The 23148-nt window shown below is 35.4% G+C and overlaps 1 protein-coding gene across 1 annotated transcript in view; it reads left to right on the forward strand.

Moving 5' to 3' along the window:
* Positions 1-23148, forward strand: part of FMN2 (formin 2) — a 163138-nt gene that overhangs the window by 18841 nt on the left and 121149 nt on the right. Inside the window, exons 2-5 of the mRNA XM_074864615.1 lie at positions 2499-2665; positions 15133-15364; positions 17017-17133; positions 21280-21341. Of these exons, the coding sequence (XP_074720716.1) occupies positions 2499-2665; positions 15133-15364; positions 17017-17133; positions 21280-21341 (578 nt within the window). The remainder of the gene's footprint in view (positions 1-2498; positions 2666-15132; positions 15365-17016; positions 17134-21279; positions 21342-23148) is intronic.

The raw sequence follows: 23148 nt of genomic DNA on the forward strand, positions 1-23148 counted from the left end.
GTGGATTAGGGGAAAAAAAAGGCCTCATTTCCGTTTTGTCATTTACAGATATTATTCCTGTTAATTAGGTTAAAGCAAAAGGGGGGGAGGGGGAGGGAAAGGGCTCTTTTGCTTCTGTGTATGCAGGAGAACATTCTTTAAACATGACAAGATTATTTAAATGTTGAAACATCCAGACAAAATAATAAAATATATCAAGTCTGACATTCAAAGGTCATGGATAAGATTTGAATAGTTATTATAACATGACGAAATGTTTAGTTTTCTTGCATAGTCCTATTTCATGTATGTGCAGAGTGCTCTTCCCCTGGTGTATTTTTTTATTATTATTTTCTCTTCTGTGCATTTTAGATAAGTGTAAAGCATTGACTTCCCCATTCATCCTCATCAGTTGCAGTCTCTTGTTTAACTGGCCAACTTTCCATGTTGTTGAACTTAGCGACACAAAGTGATACTACAGTAATATGGTGTCCTTTGCCCCAGAAACATTGGTGCTCTGGTGCCAGTGTGATGCCAGTCTTGTACTCTTACTTTTTTCTAAAACTTGCTTATATAGCTTAACCTCAATATTTATTGCTAAGAAAAGCCATTTATTGCACTAAAAGGGCAATAACAGGGGCTTTTTTTTAGTGGTCTTTTACAGCATCGCTAAGCTTTGGCAACTACAACCCCAAAGAATTACTAAAACGAATCACAAAAACGTCTGTCAGCAGATAGCTCGGTATTTGCACTTTGCTTCCATGGTTTCATACTGCTGCCTTTCTTGATGTAAGATATTGCTGTACATTGATGCAACTGTGGGTAAATTGTTGTTAAAAATCACAGTGCATATCAACCAGTAAGAATGCCTGTCTTCAATTAATTAATGACTTTGATTTAACAGCTGAACTGTATCTTAGAGGGATATGTTGAATAAGCAATTATGTTAACATCACTTTATAGGTGGTGAAACCAAGGAACAGAGGCAAACTAATCATTAAACGTAACAAAATCTGTGTATCTTACAAGTTTATCCCCTTGAATGTACTGTATTGTGTCTAATAAAAGGCTAGAAAACTTGGACTAATAATTCAGAATTATCAGATCTTTAGATGTGGAGAGGAAAATCTTAGAAATAACTTCTAACATTTTAATGTATTGTTTCTTTTAGGCTGTATTGCCACATGAAGTTAAAATAATACAGAAACTTTGAGCTAAACGTCACTTACAATATCCTTTTTTAAATTGCATCCAGATGTTTAAAAGGAGAATCTTTTTAGTATGTTCAGAAAGCCTGGGAAATTTTATATTTTTAATAAAATAAACATTCAAACAGAAATCTTGCATTTGTATTTAAAAAACAGTAGTATTATAATAATTATTATTGTTATTACTACTTTAAATGACATTAAAATGCTTTCTTAATGCAGTATATTTTTTTCTGGAAAATACCTTTGGCTTCCAGTGAGTGGGTGGAAAAAACAGACTATAGAAAGTGATTTATGCACAAATTGTATTCACAGTTAGTTCATGCTAAAATGTGAAATTAACTTTATTACTCCATCTGCCTTTTCTCTTCCAGTAGATCTATTTCATCTCTTTACTTATATCCTGTAAATCTGAACTTTGGCATCTAATGACATTTTAGACCTTAATCAAGCAATTTAATATTTTTACAATGTAGATTTTACTGCAGCCTATGTATATAACTAATTCTTGTAGTCTCTTTCTGGCTAACTGCACAAAGCATATAATGGTCTTTCAAACCTCTAGCATTGTCTTCTGTAATACACTTTATAACATATGCCCTCCTTTCGTTCTCTGGTGAGATAAAACAGAAAACACTTTGATCATGAAATGTGGCCCTATAATAGGAATAAGTCTCTCCTCTCTCTTCAAAAGTTTTATTTCTCTGAATTGGTGCTTGTGGATTTGTGTGCTTTTTAGTTTGGAGCACTCAGTTGCTCTGGAGCTGTATTAAACACAATTTTAAACAGAATAGTTATCAGGGGTTTTTTGTTGTTATTCTTTTATTGAGTGTTTCTCCAAAGAAATAGAGCACAATTCCTTAAAGAGTATGATCATTTTATGATTCAAAGAACAAAGACTCATTCCAAGAGTTGGGAGACTTGAATCCATTATAACTTTGTGTGACACTCTTGGAAAAAGTTACTTAATTTCTTGGTAATGGTTTTCCCATTAGGACAATTGTATAATATAAATAAATAGGAAATTGATGCTGCAATAGCATCTCATGGTTTTTGGTCCTACTCTGCAGTGCAGGCAACACAATATATATTTTCTTGAATACCCTAATTAATCAGGCTACAGATGAGTTCAAATTATTTATAGAATATGTCATATTAAAGACTTATCAGATACTTTTCTCAATAATTCTTTTTTTATTTCCTATTTTTACTTCCAATAGTTGAGATTTTCAATACACATTGTAATGCCTTAATCTCTGTGTCCCGTAGATAGCTACAAATTCTTATTGATCTGTGTCATCACCTTGGCAGGACGAACTCTGCTGGAAAAGCTCTTCAGCCAGCAGGAAAATGCACCACAAGAAGAAGCAGAAAAACTATGTTCTCGCATTATTGCAATGGGTCTTTTGCTTCCATTCACCGACTGCTTCAGAGAGCCATGTAATCAGAGTGCCCAGCAAAGCACACCCACGTTTGATGTAAGTACTGAAGAAAACTACCTTTTGTCTGTTTTGACAAGTGGGACATGATTTATCAATGGCTCTTCAGTCCTGAGAGAGTTCTGTTAGTCCTCTTAATGAAAATTGCCCTTATGAGAGTGACCAGCCATTTTTCTGAGCTCAGGTGTGTACACTTTTGTATCCAGGTAAGCATAAGTTTTAAAAGGGTTTCCCATAACTTGTTTTCTTTTTAACTCATATCTTAGTCTGCTATACTGTTCCTTATCTGTTGTTTTCATTAAGTCTTTTTCTTTGAATCAAAGCACTCTATAGGACTACAAACATTTCAATAGATGCTTCACCAAAAGTGTAAACTAAAGAAACAACAGAAAACAGCATGTCACAAAACTTTACAGAACCCAGACGGGATGTCTATGCTAGATAATTCCCCGCTGCCCCACCTTCCATCCCGTCAAGACTTTTGATACAAAATAGTGCAGGGATCAGTGCAAATTTGCTGCCATTCCAACTACAGTAATATCTGTGCCTTTGGGCTGTCTGGTCAGAGTGCTCTTACTGTTGGTGTGTGCATACCATTACAAAACTGTGGTGGTGTAGTTTTACAGTGAACTTATTTTTATGATCCTTGCCATTACACTCTATCTTTGACACTTCTTTGTACTGGTTTATGTGACTGAAGATAATCAGGTTTTTTTCTTCACTAATTAACTTCAAAATAATATACAAATATTTACTAATCCATTTAATACCTTACTGGTATAATTAAGGTTATCCTTATTCTACACATTAAGCTGAAGCTTGGTTAGAAATACTCAAAAAGTGACTGACGTAGATATGAGAGAACTTGAGTCTTTTTAATTCTTTAACTTTTTCTCATCTTTCCTGAAGAATAGTTTAACACAACTGGTGAAGGGAAAATGGGTAGAATAAATTTGTCTGACGAATTCTTAAAACAAGCAAGCTTTCCTAGATAACATAGCTTATCTAGAAAATAATTCCATGGTACCTCTAACAATATTCAACATTAATTTTTTTTTTAATGTTTTAATTTTCAAACTGTTCTTTGAAATTGATTGAAAAGTAGAGTGTGACTATAAAACTGAGGTTATTCAGGCAACTTAAAATCACCAACCATCTGAAAGTGTTTATGGCTAAATATATTCAATAAAGTTATTGGAAAAAATAATATTTCTTATTTTTCAGGTTGTTTGAAACAGTCTGGCACTGTTTTCAGTTCTCCTAGTTTTACCATATACTAAAGCTAATCTCTTCTTTAGAGTATTGAATACAATATTTTTTTAAAAAAAGTTTCTTTTCACTTGTAAAAAGATTTTATCAAATTAAAAGTTTAGACAGAAGAAGAGGAGGCTCTTTTGTTAAGGGGTATACCATGCTTTGTTCAAGTAAGAGAATTATTGTAGTTCTCTTTCATTGGCTGTATCCAACAGGATGGACTTTCTGAAGAGAAACAAAGCCTAGCTAAGTGCCATGTGAACACCGCATCAAAGGCAGCAATTTAAGATGTTGCTGGCTTAGCAGTGATTTTATTTTGAATTGGACTATCAGTAAAGTCACAAATGCTATGTTACTATTTTTTTTTGTATCACTCCCCTGAATAGATCATGCTTCTGTAAAATAGTAGTGTAAAGCCCTGTGTATGTGCATGTAAGTAGTAGTGCATCCTACTTTAAAGGAGCGTACACTTGTCTTGAACACTAAGGATCTCAACAATCGAATTTCACATGGCACAAAGGTGAGAGCTGCTGCTATTGAGTTTGGGAATATGCTTCTGCTTCAGCCTTGGTGACCACAGTACAGGAACACCTACCTGTTTATTCATTACATGCTCTACAAAGGTGAAAAAGTTTAGGACTTGCAGTATAAATTCTAGTGGCTGAGAACTTCAAAACTTCAAATCCTAGCTGATTTTGCTGCTAAGTAAATAAAATATCTTTCAGAAAATAAATGTTAATAGCTATGTAAGGAAATGAAACAATTAACAATTAGTGTGAAAAAAATTATGGTGATTCTGTATATTACTTAAAAAAGGACATGTAAGATCTGTGACTCGTGTTCCCTCTAGCATCTGTCTCCATGTGTTTGTACTTTGCTTTTTTTCTTATTTAGATGTGGACTTTTTTTTTTTTTAATTCATTAGAACAGGATTTTAATGTTGATCTAACCATTGATTTCAAAGACAGAGGAATTAGACTAGCCCTAAATAATACTTAAATTTCACCCATCTAGAATTAGGAGATACATCATCTTTGACCTTACTGCAAAATTTGGGAGCACAGCCAGTCCCATATTCCTCCTTCATCTCTGAGTTCATCAGATGTGCCTCCAGTTCAATCTTGGGTTGCCTCCAGTTTGGCTGGTGTCCTTTTCACTCAGCTGAAACTGCCATCAACAAAGCTCCTGTAACCCTGTACTGGTCCCAGCCAGGATTGTCTGCCACCTCATTGTCCTTCCTCCCTGCTACTTCCAGCTCTGGTGCTTGCTTGTTTGTTAATGTTACTCATTTGGTTGTTTTGATTTTTGTCTTAGTCTGGTTCTTATAAAGTCTCTTAGGTCACTCCTTCAGCATGTTTTTTTACAGAATTGCCAACTTTTTTCCACTGAAATCCTTCCTTGAATCCTCTTTTTCTCCTTTTGTGATTAATCCCATGTATTTCTGAGCTTTAACTTACTTTTTTTTAATGTTGACTAAAATCCATGATTCTTCTTTTGCTTAAGTGTGGTCCCACAGACTTTGTTTTCTGAAGATGTTAGGTTACAGTTTATGAAAATAACTCAGTAAGTTCTGTTCACTCTATGATCTATTGCTCATGGCTTGAGATGAATACAAACAGATTATTTAAAAGTCCTATTCCCTCACTCTGATCATGTCCTCCAGTGAATTTAATTTAACATAGCTAATGCTGAACTCTCTGCTGTCTTGAAATGTTTGCAATTGCACACTCTGATTATATTCTCATCATCTTTGTTACTCATGCTCCGTGGTCACCTCTAGTTCTCCCTGTCTTACAACTATGTATCCAAATCTTGTGTCTGTTTTCTCAGTAACACACACAGATTTGTTGTCTTCTTTCTTCCGAGATATTTCAGACTTCACTGTGGGCCTCTGCCTCACCCCATTAAATAATTGTACACAATCTCTTTTAATTTTCTCATTGGATCCTATTTCTTTCTCTTCCACACTGTCTGACTGCAATAGGCAATACGTTAAAAGTAAAGACAACTTTCACAGTTCTTAGTTTCTACTAATAATGGTTTCTGGAAGCCAGTTTAAATTAAATTCTTAGTACTTATATTTCTGGTGTAGGTTATGCTTTGTGGACATAATGCTTACTCCTTTGTTTAGTATATGGCAAATGTGAAGGACCAACAAATACCCAATGAAAGCATAAATCTTTAGAGAAGCAGCTGTCATCACATTTATGCTGAGGATGGTGTATAGTTTTCAGAGGCGTATGAATTGATCAGATTTTGGATAGATCTTAATGGCGATTGGAAATGGCATGTTCCTGAAGTATCTCTGACCCTTTTGACAAATTTCAGGTTATAGTCCAAAAGATAGAAACTTTTAAAACTGTTTTAAGAACTTAGAGAAAACTTTCATGTTCTGTCTTGGCCCATTTGTTCAATTATTTCTTTCAAAACAGATTGTGGCAGATGCCCAGAATAAAAGATTATCTGAAAAATAAAAGTTGAACAAAGCTTTAAAAGCAACAAAAGTAGACAGGGTTGGGAATTTTAAGATGTTTGCTATTGAGAAGCAGTGGAAGATTTCGCTATAGCTTTTGCTACCTACTCTACTTATAAAGAGTATCTTAAAGGGTAAGTAAATGTACAATGGCAGATTCACTGTCTAGAAATATGATGTCCTTTTTGCTAGTTTCCTGTCTCCTGGAGAAGCTGCTAATTATTGCCTTATGGATGTCATGACTTCTTACTGTCAGGCTATCTTTAGAGCCTTTAATTCTTCTGTTAGTATTTTATAAAAGAAAAAAGTTTATAGAAATAAACTTTAAAAAAAATCAAGCAAGTAAATACCCAATTTACAGAAAGATAGATTAGCAAAAGCCTAATCAAAGAATGTTCTCCAAAAAATCACTTGCCTTTTGACTGACTGTTGCCTGCTTGTCTTTTAAATTTTTCTTTTTTAACAGTTGTGACTTGTTCAAGAAGGCTTCTAAAGTTTCAAATTAAAATATCCTCTGATATGTAAGAAATTAATGCTTTGGGAAAAACTGTCAGTCCCAAATGACTGTGTCATGTTATTAAATAATTGTATTTCTGCAGTGCAGGCATAGTCTTAAGTTTTTTAGCATGTTCCCTCATTATATTATCCTATTAGAGTAACATAAACACAAGGCTGAGCTGGCTAAACAGTGCATCTTTGGCAAGAATGTAACCACAGGCAAGTTTTGCAGCCACCTGTTGGAGGATCACAATTTTCAACAAGTAGAGATCTCAAACTCCTGCTTAGGTCCTCCGTTAATGATATATCACAGAAGCTAGAAGACAGGTATCTTTGGAGAGCCGTCAGTAATGTACACAAATTATACACATTTCCATTAAAATTTAAACTGTTCATACACTAATAAAAGAAGCTGGCATTTTCCTTTCAATGCAAAGCAATTTTATGTAGCTTCACTGTGCTATTAAGAAATATTGACTGTACTTGTTATTTGCATTTGATCCAGTAGTTGCAATTACTGCATGTTGTGGATGCCTAGTCCCTAATTATGACTTCCCATTCCAGATTTTCAGTTCACATTGTGCAGCCTTAAGCTAAGGGCATTCTTTTTCATTCATAGCAGATTTCTGCTTTTTTTTTTTTTTTTTTGACAAGCTTTCCAAGTAGTTTTGTGTGTTGTTTCTGAACACTACGTTTAAAACCCTTAAATTCTCAGTGAAAACTTGAATGATTTTGTAATAGAGGCTTTCTATTATCATTTTGTAAGTGCTTTTGAGAAGAAAACTGAGTATACCTTTGTATCCATACTATATTCCTTGTTTGGGGAACTTAATCTCTATTGCACACTGAATGGTCCAACAACCTCTTTTTTCATGTGGCCCTAACCAGTAGTATCTTCTGAAATGCACCCTAAGCTTTCATCTTTCTTCACTTCTGGTGTTGTTTGGATTGGGCTAGCTCTCTTTAAGTCTTTTTCAGTGCTTTTACTGAATATTGTTACTGTGTTGAGTACCGCTGTTAATGCCTTCTTGATTTATAAATTATGTCAACATATTCTATAATGAAAGAGCTAAATGGACATCTTCTGCAGCATGTCTTTCTTTACTGTGTTATGATGTAATTTTATACACAGGCATGTTTGACAGTTTAGGATAGGGACTGCCCATTGTGTGATTCATAGTTATGATGCCTGACTAGGTTGTCATCCGTTTCTGAAATAATGCTTCCACAAGGAAGCAGAGAGACATCTTAAGTGGGAAACACTATAAAAATGACTGTTTTCCTATTATCACTTGGCCACCTGTAGTGATGCAAATGCTTTTTAAGGAAATAAAGACACTGCTTTCTTTCTGCTGAGTAGTAGCAGATGGTGGGACTTTGCAGGTCAGATGGAAGAGGAGTTAGTTACATGAAGACTTTACTTAATTTTAACTTATTTGTGCTGTTTAAGTCAGTCTGAAAATTAGCAGTTAAACAGATTGCAGACAGACTCCTCTTTCAGAAGTCAGAGAGCCAAAATACCAACAATCAGTTTCCAAAGAGCAACTTTCCCAAGAATTCACTTCAGCTAAGAGAACTTCTCTTCCAAACTGCAGCACAAAGCTGGCAACAGTGCGGCATTTCTTCAAGCATATTTTCAATGCTCAGGAATAAAATGTGTAAGACTGAATGTAGTCTCATGAAATTTGTCACAGCAGTATTGTAGGGGTCAGTAGCAAATAAGACTTTAAATATTAACAAGTGAAAATTGTGGAATAGAGCAGAGAAAACAGATTGCTAATCTGCTGTCTTAATCTTTGTTTGTCATGTAGGTTACCATGGTAGTTGAGCTTGGCTAAATGAAATCCCCCATGTCTCTTCCTTTTCCATTGCCCAATCACTCTTTGTGACACTTTGTCTTTTGTGGTGAGCAACTCTGAATATTCCTGAGAGTAGTAAAATAGAAACAGTTGGATGATCACTGGGCTGAAGTATTCCTGTTATGCCATTTCCCTCCTTCCTTTTCTTAATTTTAATTGGGTATTTATTTTATAGTTGTTACATCTGTCCCTGTAGTATTCTAGCCTTCTCTTTTTCCTTTCTCCTTCCCACATACTTGTGGTGACGCTACTGTATATGTTTTCAAATGGGGTATTTTATATGAAGGATGTTGGTAAGTTTTCGTGCTGCTTTTTGCAGAGAACATTGCTTACCTGCTTGCTATTCTGAAGAACTGCTTCAAGAGGCATACACTGGATGTTAAGTTTACACTACCTGTTTAAAATTTTCAAAATCATAGTACACAGGGTGAAGGTGGTGGTCACCGTGTCACCTCAAAAGATCTTTATATTTTATGACTTTCTGTACATTAGTTCACTTTCTTAAGAATGATACTCATAACACAATGTGTTTTTTCTAGCTTGGAATTGAGAATACAGTGAAAGTTGAATTTGTGTATATTGCATGTCTTTGTTTTGAAGAGGAAGTTTTTTGCAGTAGTAACAATCACCTTTTCAAACTGCGTAGAGGTGAAACGTATTTTCTAATGAAACAGATTTATTTGGAAAATTCAGATTTGCCAGAATCCAAACTTACTGCAGAACTATGTCAGTGTAAGTGAAAACAGCTCTTCATGGAGAAGCTTCTTGCCTCAGCATAGAATTTCTGGAGAGAGTGAATGAGAAAGGACAGACTTGGAGAGACAAGTCAGAGAAAGACAGTGGTCTAAGTAACAGCTGATAACCTGGTGGTCTTGGGATGTGGTCTTCCAAGTGAGAGTTCAGGTTGGATGGGTAAAGAGGCTAGATCTTGAGGTCCTTCTGTTTCATAGAAGGCTAGCCACTGTTCTCTCTTCCAAGGAAAGTTTGTTGTAAGCTCACTAGTTCAGCCAGCTATATTAAATGTAGAAGTTATTGGGGAATAGGAAGACCAAGACAATAACTCTGGAACAGAATGAGAATAGATGTGGAAATCTGAAATTTAGTCTCCTGATTTCCTTTCCCCATGAGGTCCTCACCACAGGGCTATTGGCTCTGTTGGCCTCTCATATCCCCAGAATATGATGTCAAATCCTGAGCAAAGTTTGATGGGATCAAGTAAGTTTGTTCTCTTTTGTTGAGGAGGTTGAAGTCATTTCATGGGAAAGAAATGTTTCTTTTTTTTTTGACATTTGTAGTGTTTTTAAATTAATTGTTGAGGCACAACAGTTTTCTGAAAAGAAAAAAATCACTCAAGTAAAATCTCATGCATCAAATTTAGTTCATGAGGATAAAGTGCTACTTCAGCCATATATTACAGTATTATGACTGACTTGCTGGTTTTCAACCTTGGAAGGCATCTGTGCTCACTAGTACAGCCAAAACAAGCTGAGAGCCATGTTTAATCACTGCTCTCGTTCTGTCAGTGGTCAGACAGTTTTGTTACTGAACTTCTCCTCAAAAAGTAAACCACTTTCCCCATTCTTGATAGTATTGATTTATTCATTTTTAAAAGCTGCTTAAAATAAAGCAGTCTCCTGCTGATAAGAGCATTTTGAGGTAGTTCGGCTCTAATTTCTTGAACTAAAACCTTGCTTGTTCAATTAACTGTTTATATGCAGTGGGAACATGCAATTTGCTTTCATTCATTTTAGAGATTTTATACTTAGTATATTAGAAAGATTAAACTCCCTGAATGGAAAAAGAAAATTCCTTCCATGCACTTGAAACAGTCTAAATGACAAACAGTTATATACAAATGTGGAACAAGCTCTTTGGAGCTTTCCAAGCCTGGAAAACACCTTCTAAATTATGGCATCTGGCCCCTGCTTATCCCAAGTACCACAAAATATAATTCCTCTATGAGTTTACCTAATTCTATCTTAAATGCCTTTATAATTTTTCCTCTCCCCACTCTTCCAGCTGTTGCCATTGGAAAGCTGTCCACATCCAGACTGATCTGATGAGTAGGAATCTTCTTGTAACTACCACTCTGTGTTTATTCCTGGCCCATTTATACCTGTCTGTGGACATGCAACCCTTTTGTACACCATTCTTCAAGATAACTTTGAATGTTTGGGGTTCTAGTGAAAAATTGTTCAAGTTTACTATTTGAAAATAAATTCTCTGAAAGATAGGGCCTGATTCCATCATGGCTTAATACTGGAGCCATCAGTGAAGTTAGTACCAATTCACTCTAGTGTAAGGAAGTTCAGAGGTACTACTAATGCTCTTTCCCCAACTACTGCTGTGCTGAGCTGAAGAGCAGAGGCTACTCCTGATAGCAGTGTGAACTGCTGAACTCTTCTGGTCAGATTTTTTTCCCCTTGATTCTCACATTGCTAATTCATCCTTTTGTAACCAGTTTGGACAGATGTGTATATATTTATTGTCATTTCAGCTCCACCTCTTGTGCCTCTTTTAAGCATTTCTCACAATGGCTTTGTCCTTTGAACTGGAAGCAGATAAACAGTCAATTAAAAACCAAAGCGGCATTGAACAGAAGGTTGTATTACCTGCATATCCTCAGGAGCAGTACAGCTGCCAAAAGCATAGATTCAAGGTTGCACATTATATTCCTATAGTTGGAGAATATACTGATCTCTAATTCAGTCTGTGGCCTGGGGAACAAACCTGGTGTCTGTGTGAAACATGTGACCCCTTTTCTGAAAGATCAAGGTTCATCAGTATGTGTTCTGATGTTTACTGCAGGTCTAGCTTATGGGCTTAGTTCTGGATCCACCAGCCTCTTTCTATGTGTCATTTGCTAGAGGCCCTTACTTTGAGTAGCTTACAGCACTGGCTTCTATCTTTAAAGATTAGCAGAAAAGCATATCTTTAGCTCAAAAAGTGAAGGAACATAATAAAAATTTAATATATTATGTACCTGGAATGTAGCACTGTGGTACCTGAGAATGAAAATTTGTTACAAAAAGTCATTCTTTGTGCCTACTGAGAGCTGTCTGGGAGAACAGTGAGTTAAACTACAGACCTGACTTTCTGTGACTCCATTCTAAATGCTAGCATCTATAAGTGGTAAAATGTCTATTGATTAGGTACCATCAGATCCTGCAGGCAGTTTGCCTCGCCCATGTGCGAATGCTCTGCAGTTTTAAGAACCAGTGGAAAGTGCTGTGTAAGGATGTGTGGAAATGAGAACTCTTCTTAACGTCGCGTTTAGTGCACTGGATCAGACAGCTTTAAGCTTTCAATGTCAATGTCTGACTAGAAAGGAGTCCAAATAAATAAGACTGGGATCATTCATTACAAGGATAGATTTTATTTTTTTTTTTTTCCCTAAAAGAAGTGCTTTAAACACCAAATAGTGGAATCTGAGAAAAATGAAGTGGAAATTCCAGATGTATTCAAAGCTTGATCACGGTAAGAGTATTCACTGGCTGTACTTACAATAGTATCTAGTAAAAATTGCCTCTGAAATGAAAAGATTAAAGGAGAAAAAGTTGGATGTGGAAATTCAGGCTCGTGGATGCTTGTATTACAAATTTCAATGATAAAAGCATATCTGGATTTTTAAATTTTGATTATTTTGTTTCTCTTGCTTGAATAGTACTTCAACATCATAGAATTGGCTGCATATATCTTTCTTCAGAATGTTCTAATAATCATGCAGATTTATAGCATTATCGGATTTGGAAAAAGAGAAATATGATGGGTTAGTGTATTAATTGACAAGGAGCTAAAGACAAAAGGTAAAGAGGATTAGATTTTTGGACAGTATCTTCAGTGAGTAGGAATTAGAACATTCAAATGATTATCTCTTTTGAAAGGTACAGAAGTGGAGATGGGGTTAAGGGTTAATCTTTTCCCTTTTAAGTGTACAGACTTTCAATTATGTTTATAAGTTTGCAAGTAATGTGAATGTAGCTGTAGTTAAATACCTTGTTTATATATTGAAGATTGGATACATTTTAGTTGTAGTGCAAGTCCTTTCAAGGTAGTTTACATTTACCTCTGTGAATTTCTATTACATGATGAGTCTATTCCATCATCCTGCTCTATGTTGAATAGTGAATGAAAAAAAATCCCAAAACAAAAACCAGCGTAAACCAAAAAATACTGTCATTTATACTCACAAACAAATCTCCCATGCCGGGTTAGAAGTCAGGTATGGAGTTGTGTGATGTTTTAATTTTTAACTGTCCATAGTTTATATGCTGTAAATTCTATCAGCAAGAACATAGGTACTTCATATTTTATTACCCTGATAATGTATCCCATCTGTACAATAATTCTGAGACATACCATGATTTTTTTAATACATCTAAATTCATGTAGACTTATCACACTCCAAAAATTTGTTGTTAAATGATTGTAATATATCTTTCAGGAACTGGCATGGTGAAATATCATGTCTAGTAACAGTTTAACTGTCTGTCTTCCTCATTCATGCTATGTCAATATTATCTACAGTCTGTTGTCTTCTGTTTTATTGCCCTGTAACCCTACATGTAATCCTGTTGAAAGTCATTCAGCTAACCCTCTGTAGAGCTTGTTCTTCCTTGTGTTCCCTGGACTGTGTAAGGTAGTAAAGTGGGAAAAAAAATTTTGTTCTCATTTTCATTGATGACTTTTTTTGAATTCTATTTTTCCCTGTGTTTTTGAGATTTGGATGGTGCAGAAGCAAGACAAATAGCAAAATGCAGCACCTTTTTCTTTACACAGTATGTACAGGTATGACTGTTCCTCTCCCTTTTAGTCCCACAGAACTGGAAATTAGGCAGAAACCCAAAAATGCATATCCTCTAAAAAGCTGGAATTAGACAAAGGGAAAGTACTAAGTTACTGAAAGAAGTGCATTAATCAAGCCTGTTTGGATCTTCAAATGCAGTAACATAGTAATGGGAAAACTGCAGGCTTTTCAAGGAACATAGATTTCAGGACTATGTAAAGAACTGATGTGATTTATGTATTAAGCTTTTTATCCATTTATTATTACCTTTATCTAAGGTCTGCATATGTGGCTGGATTTTTTGCCATGTTTTTCATGCTGGAAAGGTCTAATGAGCTTCCTTTGACCCTGACTGAGGCACCCTGTGTAAACCAAAACTTTTTATTTTATAACCAGCATTTGTCTGTTCTAAGTTGCTCTCAATAAAATATTATCACTCTTGTCACAACTTATTTTTAGGCAAGTAGAAGCTTAGTCACATGGAATAATGATTATCCCCAAAAAAGTGTTTTGTTCCTCCCCATGCATGTCTCTTCAATGTTTAGTATCTGTGTAAAATTTAAAAAGAAAAAAAAGGTTTACTCTAAAAATGAAAGATGCAGTAGGACAAATATATATTACCGGTGTTTTACTTGAGCAATAACATGAATGATGTGTAATGAACATGATCTTGGTAAGAAGATATTACTGTGTGATATGACTGTATTTTCTTGCTTTTTCTTGACTACTTTTTTCCAGTTTTGCACTACAATGTTTTTATATTTCCAGATCACTTACTAGGATACTCATGCAGTTGCTGTGATTGATCTTTATAAAGTTTAAAGTATTATAAAGATTTAATCACAATGTGTGCATGTTGGTGCATACTGGGAGTCACAAGAATAACTTGAATTGTGATAATCTAAAATCTTTCTGTTGGTTTAAAGAATATGTTTGTCCTAGTTATCATCAGACAGTGTGAATGTCTCCTGTTTTAATAAGTGAATCAAACTCAAAGCTATTGAGTAATAAGGATATAACCTGATTTGAGCCTAGAGGAATGAGAATACTTTTAGCTGCTGGTTGGGTTTTTTTAACTTTATTCTAAAAGCAAACGTACCTTTTTAGCTGCCTTTCTATGAATATGGAGATGTAAATGACAAAAACAGGTTTGCAAAGAATAAATATCTCAATTTATGCAGAAATAATCCTGCTTCTTTTCCTTGCTTGAGCATTTGATGTAAAAAGATTACATAGAGAGTGGACCGAAACACTTTTCTGTTACCTATAAACTAGCCATATGTGAAGAAGTAGTCATGGTGGACAGAACCTGTTATCTCTCTAAGGAGAGAACTGGCAAAGAGTTTCTCATGCTGGAAAAAGTGCTGAACTGTATTCTAGCATCTCATTGTGGTGTAGTTAACTAAAAGATTAGATTTTCTATTGTTAACAGAGATAATTCCCAAACCAAAACATTAAATTCTTTTAATATAGATTTATGTTAAGTCTTTGTCAGGAGATGAAGAGCATAAAAACAAGTCTGCCTTGATGTAGGATGGATATTGAGCTATTTATATTGGAAACAAAAGCTTTGATGTTTTGAGATTGTCTTTCTATGCAAACTTCTCAACTTTTTTTTTTTTTTTTATAACCACAGCAAGACCAGCTTTATACTTGGGCTGCAGTTAGCCAACCCACACATTCATCAGATTACATTGAAGGAAGCTTTCCAAGGAGAATTCCATCTGTGTGGCCCCCACCCAAACCTCCAGATGAAGAACAAAGACTCAAAATTACCGACAAAGGTATAGTTCTTGGACACAGACAAGATATATGTATGTCATGGGGGGAGCTGCTGTCTTTTAGAATCCAAGATATAAACTTAATATCTTACCTTCTAACAAATACCTGATTTTTAAGATCTTGGATTAGCATCAGAAATAATGTTAGCTAGTATGAATCTAATAAAAAATATTCAGCAAAAATGCATGCTTTTTGTTAACAACCAAGATGTGCACCTGGCATCTTCTGACTAAAGGATTTTACCAGGTGTTATGACCTTTGTTTTTTTCCAGTTTACATACCTTCAGAACCATGAAATATGGGTATTTTTCTCTTCTTAAAAATATGGAAAACTTCAAAAGTCCAGTGATGGTATACTGAAAGTTTTTAGAGTGGTGTAAGGTATTCCTTTGTGGATTCAGCAGTCCCCTGATGACAGAGAGGTAGGAAAAGTGTATCTCAAAAATAAATCGAGATCTTGTTTACAAAGTCAGCTTATCTTAAAATTTGTGAGGTTACTCTACCAGTTAAATTTCCGAAATCTTCTGCATACTTATTAAAAGATTTGTTTAAGCTGAGAATTAAAACAAAAGAAAACAAACCCTCTTGTAGCTGACAAAGAAATTTAGATGAGAATTTCAAACCTGTTTTCTGTTAGTAGTGTTGATGGGCAAATACCACAGTTTCTTGGAGGCTTAGCTTTGCATTAATTAGTGTTCAATGGCTCTCAACACTTTTAGGCTGCATTCATCCCCATGACCTCCATGGAGAACCACTGGGTATTCTCAAATTTTCCATTTCCTACCACTCCTTTTTTTCATAGCTCAGATTTGAAGGATTAAGTCGTTATTTCAACAGATTTCTTTGTATTGCTTGTAGGCTTTGGGTGGAGTTAATTTCAGATTTGCTTCTCTTTGGGACGTCCTGTGGAACATGAGCAAATTATTCCTTGCATGGACATCATTTATCATGGCAACACTTCACTTTTACTGGTATCACTTATTCCAGTGTTCACAAGCAAAATAAGTGATGCCAACAAAAATGCAATACAGCTATATTATTCTGTTTATGCTGTGGCTTTTACCAAAGCAGCTCTATTAGATGTCGGGGAAACATTTCTACATCCATCTCCCTGATGCAATTGACAGTGTGGAAGGCTGCAGTACTGGACTATTGGGCTAAGTCCAGTTTTTGATTAATGGTCTACTATTTTATGCTGTATTCAATGAAAGTGATGTCATATGTGGTAGTAGAATTCATTGCCATGTACTCTGAGAGGACAGGCTGTGTTTCTCAGCTTGTTTTATGTTGAGGTTTTAGTCTGGCAGAGGCTGGTGTAAGTTAACAAGGTTTGTTGCTCTAAAATCTACAAGAACATTGATTACATAAAATATTTTGAAAAGTAAAGATTTTTACTATTTTTACTAATTTGGAAAAGTATTTCTACCAGGAGGATAATACTAATAATTTTTAAATGTATTCCTTGTATATATTGTTTGTTTCCATCTTATGTTGTTCTATTTAATATTATACCTACTACATGGATGTAATGTGTACAGTACTTGTCTGTTCCTTATCTCAGCCACTGCCCTCTCAAAAACTGCAAAAATATTAAGAAAATACAATTAGAAGTAAAATGGAAAATTGTGTATTATGACTATTTCTAAATGGAACATAAATAGGTCTCAAAATTTACTTGAGGTGCTGACAAAAATATTATTGAAATTTTGATTTTTTTTATGTGTGTGTGAATTTGCAGTGAAGGGCATGGAGGGAAAGGGAATAATTATAATTGCTCTGAATAAAATTCAGGTAGATAAAAAATTTAATTTTTTGTTTGATTGTTTGCATGCTTGCCATGTGAAAGAACCTGCAGGTAAGTGATGTTTCATGTGAAGCCTGAAGGATGAACACCCTTCCCGAGATTTGTAACTAAATTATTTTATGTATATGCATCTTTTTGAAAGGTGGAGGGGGTAAGCATTTTTTAAAGGGTTTAAATTACTGTGTGTAGAGTAGCTGTATTTTGCATTATATGTAATAATTGTTGTATAGATTAAACAGAATATTAACATTAGAGACAATATTTATAAGCAAATCATCCATTTTAGACAAAATTATTCATCCAGAGAGGAATGTAGTAGGATATTTTTATATGTAAAGTCTTTATTTTAATTACACACATTAGCATGAGGTCAATACTAGGCCTTTAAGTTTTTAAGTAAGGCAAGAGGAAACTCTGCAAGGTCTTAGGTAATGTGTTCCTAAATTAACAAAGTAGTTACTCATCTGTTTAATATAGTATATATTAAATGGTTTTGCTGTGGGCTCCGTGTCATGTGGAACGTTGTTGGGTGTGAGGAAAGGGCTATTAGTGGTCAGGTTTTTTTCTGTTTTTTATGGTCAGATTGGTTGGGGGTTTTTTTTAGTTTGTTTTGAGATTTGGGGTTTTGGGTTTTTTAGGTTGGTTATTTAGTAAAAAGCTGAGGTTTGGAAATACCTAATATGAATTTAGGTTCAAGTCAGCAGATACTTATGTCAAAAACATTTTTCAGTTCTGGATTCAGAAAATTTTTTGGACAAAATGAGTCAATATCACCAATAAGATCATTGTATATGCCACTAATTTTCCATCTGAATCCCCAAAATCTGTTTCTGTCACTTCTTACGGTATTTCACTCTATCATTCTCACAGCCCAGCGCATTGCCTGAATCTAAACACAACAAGGATTTGAAATTCAATTATTTTAATGCTTTACTGATGACACTATTCCACTTAACATATAGGAAGAGGCAAGTATTCAGGTACTAGATCCCAGTCATCCTGTCTCCCGTGTGACTGTCCTAACCACCTGGGCAGAGATTCAAAGATTACACAACTTCTGAAAAATGAAACAGTCCCAACACACTAAATCTCTGTGTGGGTTTACACCCTGAAATCAAAGTTAGTCTCTCTAACAAAACTAGGCTTGTCCAGACATTTATTTGCTTTGTTTTATGAAAAATGAGGAAAAAACGAAAGTTTGTTTTGTGTTAAAGGGAAGGTTTCATTTGTAGTATAACAATTTTTTCTTAACTCTTTTTTTTTTTTTTTTCTGTTGTGATGGTGGGGTTTGTTTTTGATTTTTTCAGTTTTGCTCAATAAAGGGAAAACCCTGTTAGTCTGCTGCAAGTAGATTGTATTTGGTGAATTTTGGCAAACTAACCTTAAAATTAACAGCTTGTATCACCCTGAACTCTTCTTGTACTTAGAACCCTTTTTAGAACAAAACCTGTATGATGTAAAAATAAGCTAGACAATTCTGTCAAATTGTTAAATATTGATAAATATGTAGGAGCAGCCTATTCCTATTTTTTCTTTAAGAACTTTTGAGTAATTGTTTGTGCCAATTTACATAATAGGAAACATTAATTGCTAAGTTGTTTGTGTACATGTCTTGTCTAGCACTAGAACATTAACGAAGAAAAAAACCTGGTGTGAGCAAGGATCAATTCATCTTAAAGTTTTTTCCAACCATGCAGAGATCTAAAATCATGTATACAGACCCTAGGGAGATCACTAATGCCTGAATACTAGTGAAGTTTTCCTGGTTTTGCAAATCAATTGAGGTAGGGTTAGTCAAAAATGTTTTCTTCCAGATAATTTCTAAAACAAGTCTCTCACAATTGCTTAGTTTAAAAATGTTAATACTCTTCCCTTCCTTTGAAAGAGACATTAATAGCTTTTACCAGAAAATATTCATTCACTGATTTTTGGTGGGGTTCTTCTGGCTGCAATGAGGAGTGTCTAATTCATTGGTAGCATCCTGAATTTTCTTCAGTAAATGGACTTGCCTGAAAGTCAGCGACAATGCATGATTTATCCATACTAAAAGTTTGTCAAAGTGAGAGATGATGAGTTATTTTCTGTTAATGACAGCCTATCCTCATCCAGCTTTTTATGACTGGGAACAGTTATATCAGATAAGACTTGAAATGCTGTTTTAGTAAACAATTAAAAAAGTAAAAAAAGTTGAGGACTGTTACTTTTCAAGGAGTAGCGTTGCAGTGTAACTGCCACTGGCAATGAAATTTCCCTCTTGTATGTCTCGCCTCCCAACAGCTGGGATTGTCAGAAAGCTGTGAGGAGGCCAAATATCTAGGAATTATGAATCCAGAGGTTCTAGACCACAACTACATCGCTCTCCCTGCAAATGGTCAACAGATTTGCCTGCTGTATAGTGGTACCCTTAAAAGATATAAGAAGGATGTGAGATGCACATGTTCTCTGGGCAGGTATAAGAAAAATATTTCTACTCTTGTCCTGTGTACAAAATTAGGCTATGACCAGTTAAAGAGGCATCAGCAGCAGCAGCTACTAAGCTGATTAGAGATCTTTGCACTGTTTAGGTGATGGGTTAGGGTTTTTTTTTTCCTTCTTTTTTTTCTAGATATCTCCTATCAGGTAAGGAAACTGAGGCAAAGAGGGGTTCTTTAAGGTCAGAGAAGTCGTCTGTAGAAAGCTCAGAATGGAGACCAGAGCTTTTATTTCAAGCCCTGTGCTTTAACTACAAGACCCTCTCTCTTCCATAAATAAATTAAAATGAAGTCTTTGTTAGTGTCTGCAATGGCTTAATGTAAGACTTGAGGGTCCTGAATTTGTATTGCGTTGTTACATGCTTGTGTCATTTCCAGCACAAAATCTGTTATTTCTTTTATCCAGCAGCCAATCAAAATGCAGCACTGCTGAAACAATGCAGGAATGTACAGTACATGTGTCTCAGAAATAAATATTAACACAATCAAGTTTTTCATATAATTTCTTTTGGCTTGAATTGAAATGTTTTTATGAAAACAGAGATCTCAAAGACTAACATTTGCAGATAGAATAATTGTTTTCCAGGTTTTAAAATAAGAAAAGGAATCTAGCTGGGGGGGTGTCTTATGTTTTGATGCCATTTTTCCAGGTAAAATATGAAGATAAATATTTGTAGTCCCACTGCTATTTCATTGTCACAGTGATAGTTGGAGATCTGTAGTTTCATTTAAAACCATCATTCTGGGACAAATAATTTTTTTCTCTATTTAAAGACAGTAATTAAGAGAAGAAATGCTTAGATATGCATTAGGATTCTCATTAGTTATTCCAAAGTAGAAAATAATTGAAGAAGATACAATTAGAATTAAGTACTGCTGCTTAATTTGTCAATGTAAATAACATGGTCAAAATTCCAAAAGTCAAATCAATGCTGCTTCTTTGCCCAAAAGAGAGGGTGTGGAACTCAGTACAAAGGTGAAAAATTTAGTTTTGTATCCTCAGTTTGAATATCCGCAGTTTTGGGAAGCTCTGACTGTACACGCACAATAAATCTGCTTCCCAAACCATTCCTTTGCAAGGCTGAGAGGTAGACAGTGAATAATAAACCTAGGATTAAATTGAGATTTCTCAATTTCTGCAATAGTAAGGCCAACTGTATACAAGCATGCTTTTGAAATGTGAGCCTAGATCTGTATCACTATCTCAACATGGAGATTTCAAATTTTGGTGGTAAAGCAGAGGAAGGCCAGTGGAGGATATGAAAAAGACAACATAGCTGTCAACAGTTGTCATTCTGCTCACTGGTTCTTTTGGCCTTTTGTGAAAAGACACAATCTGTGGACCTTAAGGACAGACATATGTTCTTAATGAGGTTGGATGGGAAGAACCATCATGAGAACCTTCCCTTGACCTTGTGTGGAGTGCATATAATAGAGCCATAAGTAACTCTTTTTCTTAGAAATTTGACAATCAAAATGGACTTCTTTCAAGTTTAAGGTAATAGCATTTGATGTTGAGTCATAATACATTGTAAATTGAGATCAGGCTGACTTTATGCATATAACCTGTTAATTTTAGATGGATAATTTGGAAAGTGGAACAGTTAACATTGTTTTCTTTTTAACTTTACCCTTTTTTAATGAAATTCTTAATGTGTATTTCAAAAGATCAATGATTTTTTTTTATATAGAAATTTTAAAATCTGTATCTTCTTTTCAAATTCAGAGTTGAAATCTACTGTCCCAGAAACAGAGAAACAATGCATAGAAGATGTTCAGCGGGTACAGGTAAGATTCTAACAGAAGTGCTTTATCTATAATTTTGTAAAAAGGTCAGAAAAGCGGTACTTCAGACACTTCTGCAATAGTTTTCTGTTCTGAATTCAAACATTCAGAAGTGTGGTTTTGATTCTAAATTTTGATTTCAAAATATTTTTTGACATGATCCATAGTGTATCTAGGTACAGAGATTGAAGGTTCCTGACTGCCTAAGGTGACTATTGTAAATTGTTATTGTTCATTTCACGCAGAAGTAAGTTAACACTTGGTTCTAGAGGTCTGATGGCATTACTAAGGAATAGTAATAGAAGATCTGGTTATACTGGCTAGTCTACAAAAGTTCATGTGGATAATAGTGGCAGAGATGTTTTCTGTTTCTCCACTGAATCTTATAGCAGTGGTAGCAGGTGAACAGATATAGGGTGCCATGCTGCACTTCAAAAGGAGATAAAATAACACTGGGGCAGTGAAGACTTATTCTGGGTTGGACTTGTTCAACTTAAACACGGTCTTTTTTTAAAAAACCAAACCAAAACAAACCAAAAAAACCATGTCACCATTCATGTTATTTATTATATGTGGTGCAGTTTGATGGAGTTGAGGCACTTCAATTTATTTTCCTCAGAAGACGAGTTTATTCTGTGAAAGTTCTCTGATCACAGGTACTAGATTTGTCTTACTAGTGAATAAGACTGTTCAATTTTTCTGAAGGTCATGAAGAAGGCGGCAAAGTTCTGGTTTCACTAAAACTTGGTTTGGAACAAGGAGCGGCCAAAACCTCTTGCTATCTCTTTCCCCTCTTTCTTTTCTCTTCCCCCCCCTTTCTTTTTTCTCTTCCCCCCCCCTTTCTTTTTTCTCTTCCCCCCCCTTTCTTTTTTCTCTTCCCCCCCCTTTCTTTTTTCCCTTCCCCCCCCTTTCTTTTTTCCCTTCCCCCCCCTTTCTTTTTTCCCTTCCCCCCCCTTTCTTTTTTCTCTTCCCCCCCCCTTTCTTTTTTCTCTTCCCCCCCCCTTTCTTTTTTCTCTTCCCCCCCCCTTTCTTTTTTCTCTTCCCCCCCCCTTTCTTTTTTCTCTTCCCCCCCTTCTTTTTTCTCTTCCCCCCTTCTTTTTTCTCTTCCCCCCTTCTTTTTTCTCTTCCCCCCTTCTTTTTTCTCTTCCCCCCCTTCTTTTTTCTCTTCCCCCCCCTTCTTTTTTCTCTTCCCCCCCCTTCTTTTTTCTCTTCCCCCCCCTTCTTTTTTCTCTTTCTCCCCCCCTTCTTTTTTCTCTTTCTCCCCCCCTTCTTTTTTCTCTTTCTCCCCCCCTTCTTTTTTCTCTTTCTCCCCCCCTTCTTTTTTCTCTTTCTCCACCCCCTTCTTTTTTCTCTTTCTCCACCCCCTTCTTTTTTCTCTTTCTCCACCCCCTTCTTTTTTCTCTTTCTCCACCCCCTTCTTTTTTCTCTTTCTCCACCCCCTTCTTTTTTCTCTTTCTCCACCCCCTCTTCTCTTTCTTTTTCCCCTTTTTGGTGGGATTTGAGTTTTGTGTCTTTTGGTTTGGGGGTTTTTATTTTTTCTGTTAATGACTGGATGGTTCAAGCATCACTGCCTTAAGCAGTATTTGTGAAATTGATCAGTGATTTACTTTGCTTTTCAGTAAGAAAGTAAGGAATGCCCAGTGAAATGAGTGCTACTGATCATTAGACTTGCAAATTTAATCCAGGTTCAATCAAGTATTTTATGAGCATGGGTAGGGAGAGTAGGTATATTACCTTTATGGCTTTTGTCTTGCCAAACAACATTAAAGGAGTTCTAGTCGGTTACCTAAATTCCTCTACCTCCATAACT

This window comes from Strix uralensis, chromosome 3, assembly GCF_047716275.1.
Source record: "Strix uralensis isolate ZFMK-TIS-50842 chromosome 3, bStrUra1, whole genome shotgun sequence".
NCBI lineage: Eukaryota > Metazoa > Chordata > Aves > Strigiformes > Strigidae > Strix > Strix uralensis.